General features: G+C 44.2%; 1 protein-coding gene across 3 annotated transcripts in view; it reads right to left on the bottom strand.

The window, feature by feature from the left end:
- Positions 1 to 42: 42 nt before the first annotated feature.
- Positions 43 to 7,471, bottom strand: part of mmd2a (monocyte to macrophage differentiation-associated 2a) — a 14,191-nt gene continuing 6,762 nt past the window's right edge. For 2 of the 3 annotated variants that reach the window (XM_056287835.1, XM_056287836.1), the window contains 5 exons: positions 6,484 to 6,644; positions 5,409 to 5,483; positions 3,272 to 3,373; positions 2,604 to 2,673; positions 43 to 2,087 (listed from right to left, as the gene is read on the bottom strand). In XM_056287835.1, the coding sequence (XP_056143810.1) occupies positions 1,887 to 2,087; positions 2,604 to 2,673; positions 3,272 to 3,373; positions 5,409 to 5,483; positions 6,484 to 6,644 (609 nt within the window). In that variant the 3' untranslated portion in view covers positions 43 to 1,886. Of the gene's footprint in view, positions 2,108 to 2,603; positions 2,674 to 3,271; positions 3,374 to 5,408; positions 5,484 to 6,483; positions 6,645 to 7,471 lie in introns of all 3 variants that reach the window. The other variant, XM_056287837.1, reaches the window with a different exon arrangement.

The raw sequence follows: 7,471 nt of genomic DNA, 5'->3' as shown, positions 1-7,471 counted from the left end.
CAAATCACACTCCTCCAGCATCATTCAAATAGTATCTCTCTTTATTCGACATTTTGTCTGGATTAAAATTCTACAAAATAGAAAACTGATATAAATCATTCACTTCCTGAGTGAGTTTCCTCTTCCCGAGCAGTAGAAACAATTTAATTGATGCAGGGGAATCTGTTGGACTAATTGATGAAATTCAATGCTAGAAGTAGTACACGTTAAGACTTTGTGAATACATTCTCCACAGTTAAGATGCGCATATGTGGAGGATTTCAAGAAATTCTCTGTTTAAATGTTAAATTATTGCTGTTGATTCAAAAAGTGCTTTTAAGGACAGATTTATTACCTCAGTTTAAGAGACAGTTATTAATCATTGACCTCAGCTAAGAGTATTAACCAGATATCTCCTTGATATTATACTTAATTGTAGGGAGAGACTACATTTTATGGCAACCATACCTTACAAGTTTAACATTAAAATGTTATATTTTTAGTTTCAAAACAACTGCGTTGTAATTCATACACAATATCACTATTTTATCCCATTCCCAAAATTCCAACAGATTCACAGGTCACATGTCCTAAGGCTGATTTATGATGCTGTACTAGAAAAAATTATAATTGGGTTACTATATAAATGTTTGCCTCCAAATATTAATATCTTGTGAGGTTCAACAGAGTATATTGACTGTCCAAAAACACAAATTCAGTCCATGAATGAGGTATGCTTGTATGTCCCACCCCCAGCATTGGCACTGTCCCACAGAACCGCATGGTACAATGTACTTCTCCCATTCAATTAATTCAGCAGAGGCATAATCCTCACTGACATTAAACTGTGATCGATATATAAATTACTCTAAACTTCAGTTTATAGCCAAATCTGGACTTTTTAAATCTTATAGTTTAAAACTGTGCAAAATAAGAAAGAGGAAATCGTCCTGATGACTGAGTTGTGGTCTGTGTGGATGTGGAAGTTAGCACCGTTGTATATTAACAACTTTAGCATGTTTAGCATTAGCGCTGCTAGGCAGACCTGGTTCGAACACCCTTTCACAAATACCTCAAGACGATGGTAAATAATGGTTAAGACTTTCTATTTTATCCTGCTTGGAGTCCCAGGTGGGTGGACCGAAAGCACGTCAATTCAACTCAAATGGCGTCATGCATGTTGTCAGTTGTGGAGAAGCACACTGAATTAGCATTGCTAACTTTTGAATACAGACTTTATGGTCTCATGTGCGTCTCCCCCAACACACACACACACACACACATTGGCTTTGAGCATACAGAACCCGGTGCAGCGGGTACTCCAAGAAGATTAAAATAGATTAAAGAGTATTTGCTCAGAAATGCCACGTTGTTTGTATCTGCTCTCATTTCTATAACCCCCTGCTTTTAGCCTCCATCACTTGGCAGCCACAATGCTCAGAAGCAGTCAGTAACACCAGTTTGATTTGCATTTGTTCTTGGTAAGAACCAAGTCTTTGCTGTAGAATTAGTATCTTAAAGGCCCTCTACACGGTAGGTAATGGCTTACTTTCAGTGAATAAAGGTTTGGTCCTGCCAGTCCTCATCTCCTACTGGTTTCAGAGTGCTTTTAGTTAAAGTGATAATTCAGGTGTTCACTCATTGTCCAGTCAATTACATGACTGATCAACATGATAAACTGTCTGGTATTTAGACAATTTGGTCTTTAACAGTTTGGTCAAGGTGTTCGGTCCCTGGTAGCATCAGCTGGGGGAGAATTTTCACTCGCAAGTCCATATCAACTTTGTTTAAGCACAGCCTGGGTCATTAATGATGGTCAGATCATCATCTCTCCATCACTCCTGCAGTTGTAGTCGTGCGAGTCTGTCAGCAGAGTACGGTCAGATGTCCGAACAGACGTCTAGTTGTCACCTAGATGTCTGCAGCAGGTGCCCGGGCAAATAGAGGTACCTCCAGATGGCGTAATAATGAATGGCTGCTCCAAAGGCTACAAACAGGTGCCAGATGGCATGGGCAAATGGGACGAGGCCATCACTCTTGAAGAAGACCACACCCACCACATAGAATATACCTCCCACTCCTAACTCGCACACACCTGCATGGTCCACCTGAAAATACATTCACACCACTGACACATAACCGTAAATATCATTGTGGCACATTTTAAGATGAGGACGTGTCTCAGTTTAGAGTTGTCAGAGATTGCCAGGGTTTATTGCTAGAGCTCCTATAACAAAACAAGAAAAACCAGAAGACAGAAAAAAGAGACATAAAAAAGGATAGGAAAAAGATGTTAAACATTGCAAACTCATAAGAAATGGAACCAAAGCTATTACGTGAGGCTGTGTGGGGGAGGTTTTGTGTGTAGGGTGTGTTTGTGAGAGGGCATGTGTTTGTGTGTAACGGTTCCCACAATCGTTTTGCATCCAGATAGAGTAAACAATAGGAATGTGTGTGTGTGTGTGTGTGTTTGTGTGTATGCGTATGTGTTTGCGTGTGTGTATTGTGCATGCCCGTGCATACATTTGTGAGTGGTCACCAAAGCACCAGGCGATGCAAGGGTCGTTTGCATGAGATGCAAGGCTAAAAGGAAAAGCATGAAAACCTCTGTGACGGACTCTTACCATTGACAGGACAACCAGAGCAGGAACGGCTCCCATGCCCACATATCCCAGCAATTCCACCAGCTTATACCTGCAGGACATAAAACCATGACATCACTCAAAAGTATGCAAACACAAACCGTATAGGTACAGACTGCTGCTATGACACTGTTACTCTTGCTGTTACTCATCACTCTCTCTCTCTCTCTCTCTCTCTCTCTCTCTCTCTCTCTCTCTCTGTGTCTGTCTGTGTGTGTGTGTGTGTGTGTGTGTGTCTGTCTCTCTCTGTGTGTCTGTCTTTCTGTCTCTGTCTGTCTGTCTCTCTGTCTGTCTGTCTGTCTGTCTGTCTCTATCTGTCTCTGTCTGTCTGTCTCTGTCTGTCTGTCTCTCTCTGTCTCTGTCTCTGTTTGTCTGCCTGTTTGTCTGGCCAACATATCCAAGCCTCCTTACTAGCTTATACCTGCAGAATGTAAGACAATCACATCGAAGCACGTGACAACAACATTTGCCGGCACACACTCCAGCTGTGTTATTGTTTCTCCTTCAGACAACGGTTAAACCGTTTGCTGTAAACACTCGTGAACGCCGAGTGTGAGTTTTACATGGCACAACGAAGAAACAGACCAGAACAGAAAGAAACAAGAGAGCAAGAGAAAGAAGGTGAGAGGGGAGTAGAGAGATTTATTTACCTCTCATGGAAGAAGAAGACATAAATGGATCCTATGCAGGCCATGACCCAGATCAACCAGCGCATGTGACACGCCCAGGGCCCCAGTTCCCTCAGCATCAACCTGATGAAATCCATCACATTTACATGAACACTGTACGGCCAGGTCACACGTGTTTACCCACCATGTAAATCACCAGATCACATGTTATTTGTGGACTGCAACACTAAGGAGATACAGAAAAAAAAAGCCTTAATATAATACAACAGAGTAGCTGAATTCTGAATAATACACACTAATTATTTACTGTACAGTGTTCTGTCTATCATTTATTCATTTCTTTATGTATGTATGTGTTCATATAAACACATGTATTTGAGTATACATACTTATATACATATATCTATATAATATGTAAGTATGAATGTATGTATATCTATCTATCTATCTGTATCTCTCTATCCATCTGTCTATCTGTCTGTCTGTCTGTCTGTCTATCTAAAGATGTATTCCTCTTTATTTATGTTTGGTGCAAAACATGATTGATGTCGTATTTTCACGTGGTATCTTGTGTATTTTTCATGCTCTTGTGTGTTGGCAAAGCTGCATCTTAATCTAAACACACAAGCCAGTAATAGGAAACAGGATGACTGCCAAGCTTCTGGCTCCCCTCCCCTCCCCTCCCCTCCCTTCTCCTCTCCTCTCCCCTCCTCTCCTTTCCTCTCCTCTCCTCACCTCTCCTCACCTCTCCCCTCCCCTCCCTTCCCCTCATCTCCTCTCCCTTCCCCTCCACTGCCCGGCTGGGGAAACAGTGTATCTTCTTCAGCAAACAAAATGTACCAGGAAGCTTTTCAGGAAGTCTTTTGTTCCTTCAGCCGCCTCTGCCTGTCCAATAAATCCCCCTTGTGCCACGGTCGTAACTGATTCTGTTCAGGTTTTGGTTGTCTTACTGCTGCACACTTCCTTTACACAACAAGAACGAACTTTTGAAAATAATTACCTAATCCTGTCTGTCTGTCTGTCTGTCTATCTGTCTCTGTGTGTCAAGTCAAGTCAATTTTATTTATATAGCCCAATATGACAAATTCGCCTCAAGGGCCTTTGCAGCAACACAACATCCTGTCCTTAGAACCTGGCATCGGATAAGGAGCAACTCCCTAAAAACAAACCCTTTAACAGGGAGAAAAAACAACAAATTAAATTGTTGATGTTCACTACCGCATTCAAACTAGCTCTACGAGACTCAACATTAGCTTACGTTATCGTGACCATCGGCCACCTATAAGATGTAAAAACACCCAACTCATGCGGGCGAGTAATGTTACGCTTGCGATATGGTGGCTAAAATAAGTTGCAGTTGCACCGGCACCAACGTTACTCAAAGATGCAGCAATCGCAACATAAATAAGCTCCATTATCTGGTTATCGTTAACTGTATAACACTGCAGCAAAGTGCATTATTCAGCCACTTTCAGTGGTGGAACTGGGAAACTGGGAATACTTGTCATGACAGCAACAGATCAAAAGATTGTGGTGTTTTTGCAACTTCATCGTAGAGGATTGTGTCTGTTTGTGTATCTGTCTGTCTGTCTGTGTCTGTCTGGGTCTATCTGTCTCTGAGTGTCTGTCTGTCGCCGCCTGTCTGTCCTTCTCTTTCTGTCTGTCTGTCCGTCTGTCTGTCTGCCTTTCTGTCTGTCTCTGTTTCTCTGTCTGTCTGTCTGTCTGTCTCAGTCTGTCTGTCTGTATCTGTCTCTGTCTGTCTGTCTGCCTTTCTGTCTGTCTCTGTCTGTCTGTCTTTATCTGACTGTCTGTCTGTGTTTCTTTCTGTCACTGTTTCTTTCTGTCTGTCTGTCTGTCTGTCTGTCTGTCTGTCTGTCTGTCTGTCTGTCTGTCTGTCTGTCTGTCTGTCTGTCTGTCTGTCTCCATCTGTCCGTCTGTCTTAGTTTCTGTCTGTCTATCCATGTTTCTGTCTGTCTGTCTGTCTGTCTGTCTGTCTGTCTGTCTGTCTGTCTGTCTGTCTGTCTGTCTGTCTGTCTGTCTGTCTGTCTATCTGTCTGTCTCTGTCTATCTGTCTGTCTCTGTCTGTCTATTTGTCTGTCTGTCTGTCTGTCTGTCTGTCTGTCTGTCTATCTATCTGTTTGTATCTCTGTACACTTACCAGGGAGAGTAGGAGGCAGCAATGAAGAAGTAGATGGCCATTCTGTCACACATGTGGAAACGTTCTTCCACTTTCCTAGGAGATAATGAGAAGGAGGGAGAGAGAGAAGGAGGGAGTGAGAAAAAGGAAGGGAGAGCGAATTTGACTAAAAATTCCATTGAGGAAGGATCCCATTTCCTCTTCGAAAACAAAATTACGTCCATTCAGCAACTATACATCTAAGATCCGGACGTCAATACTGTCAAAATGCCGTTAACATGGTTCACTGTCCCTTATAAAAACTATTATTTTGTGCTCTCGATCAAAGTCAAGGCATAAGTACAACCCCCCACCCCCCACACACACACCTTCCCAACAAAGCTTAAGCTGCTCCTGACCCTGGTCCTCAACCTGTCTGTCAACACATGGCCCAGTGTTTGCAAGTAAAGGAGAGAGAGACAGGGTGAACGGGCTGCAGAGAGAGCGCTACACACCTGAGGTAATATGCACTTTACATTGCTTAACTCCACTCAGAATGGAGCTATGAGCAATTCAAATGACACTGACCTGACCCCTCGCCGCCAGTTTCCAGTTTTTTGTGAATTTGAGAAAATCAAAGTTCACATGAATCCACGGGAGCAAATGGGGACCTGAACCAACCCCGACTCTGGTGTTTACACACAACAGAGTTTGGAAATTTGTACATATGCATACGTGCCAGTGTGTCCGCGTGTGCATGTGTGCGAGTGTGTGCATGCGGGGGGGGGGGGTTGTTGTCCAAGTTAGCAACAGGAACAGGTACACAGAGAACAGGCAGTAGACACGGTGAGCCGACGACTCAAAAAACGTGGTTGTGGTTTACCGTGCTACATCCGCCAGCCAGCGCCTGGTCTTTTGTCATACTTAAAATAAGTACACATGTGTTCTCATATTTCAGAGTGTGACATGACGCACACACACACATATGCACGCAAACAAGTTGGATTTGCATTAGTGTCTCCTTTCAGAACCCCACATGTAATGCAAATCAGACCAATGCAAATGGCGCCCGGTAAGCCACGCCCCCCTCCACATCGGCGCATGTGCACCAACAAACCTGTGGTGGCTGATCTTCCAGGCGGCGGTATGGAAGACGGTTGAGGTAACAAACAGGCCAGTAAGCCCTGTCCCATAGAGCCCCGCGGCGACACAATGCCATTGGTCCACAGACAGGAAGTACAGCACCAACCCGCCCACAAGGCTCGGGAGGATCCAGAACTGGAGGACAACAAGCGGTACAGAATTAGGATATAAGATTAATATTCTTCCCCCCAATTGTACTTGGCCAATTAGCCTATTTTCCGAGCCGTCCTGGTCTCTGCTCCACCCCCTCTGCTGATCCGGGGAGGGCTGCAGACTACCACATGCCTCCTCCGATACACGCGGAGTCGCCAGCTGCTTCTTTTCACCTGACAGTGAGGAGTTTCGCCAGGGGGACGTAGCACGCGGGAGGATCATGCTATTCCCCCAGTTGCCCCCCCGAACAGGCACCTCGACCAACCAGAGGAGGCGCTAGTGCAGCAACCAGGACACATACCCACATCCGGCTTCCCACCCGCAGGCATAGCCAATTGTGTCTGTAGGGACGCCCGACCAAGCCGGCGGTAACACGGGGATTCGAACCACCAATCCCCATGTTGGTAGGCAACGGAATAGACCGCCACGCTACCCGAACGCCCCATGTTCATATTCTTCTAAACAAAATTCTTCATCACACGGGTGAGCATGGATGTACAGTAAGAGGCCACAGTCGCTGGATTATCCCTCCAGTCTCCAGATCATCCTCGTCGTATTTCTCTTCCTATTACACTTTATACCCATATGCAATGGAAAACAACACAGGATGTTTATTTCCGAGCTGCTGAAGCTGTAAAATCCCATGAAGACCACTCCGGGGTAGTATTAAGGATATTTTAGCCCAACAGATAGTTCCTAGATGCAAGAGGATGAAATTAAAAAACAACACAGGGAGGTACATTGAGGATTACAAAACTAGTAGAAAAAAAACAAAACAAACTTAAATGGCCTCAGAAATGTTTCGATCG

The sequence above is a fragment of the Lampris incognitus genome, chromosome 10, assembly GCF_029633865.1.
Source record: "Lampris incognitus isolate fLamInc1 chromosome 10, fLamInc1.hap2, whole genome shotgun sequence".
In the NCBI taxonomy this organism is placed as follows: Eukaryota; Metazoa; Chordata; class Actinopteri; order Lampriformes; family Lampridae; genus Lampris; species Lampris incognitus.
This window is presented reverse-complemented; position numbering and strand designations above follow the sequence as displayed.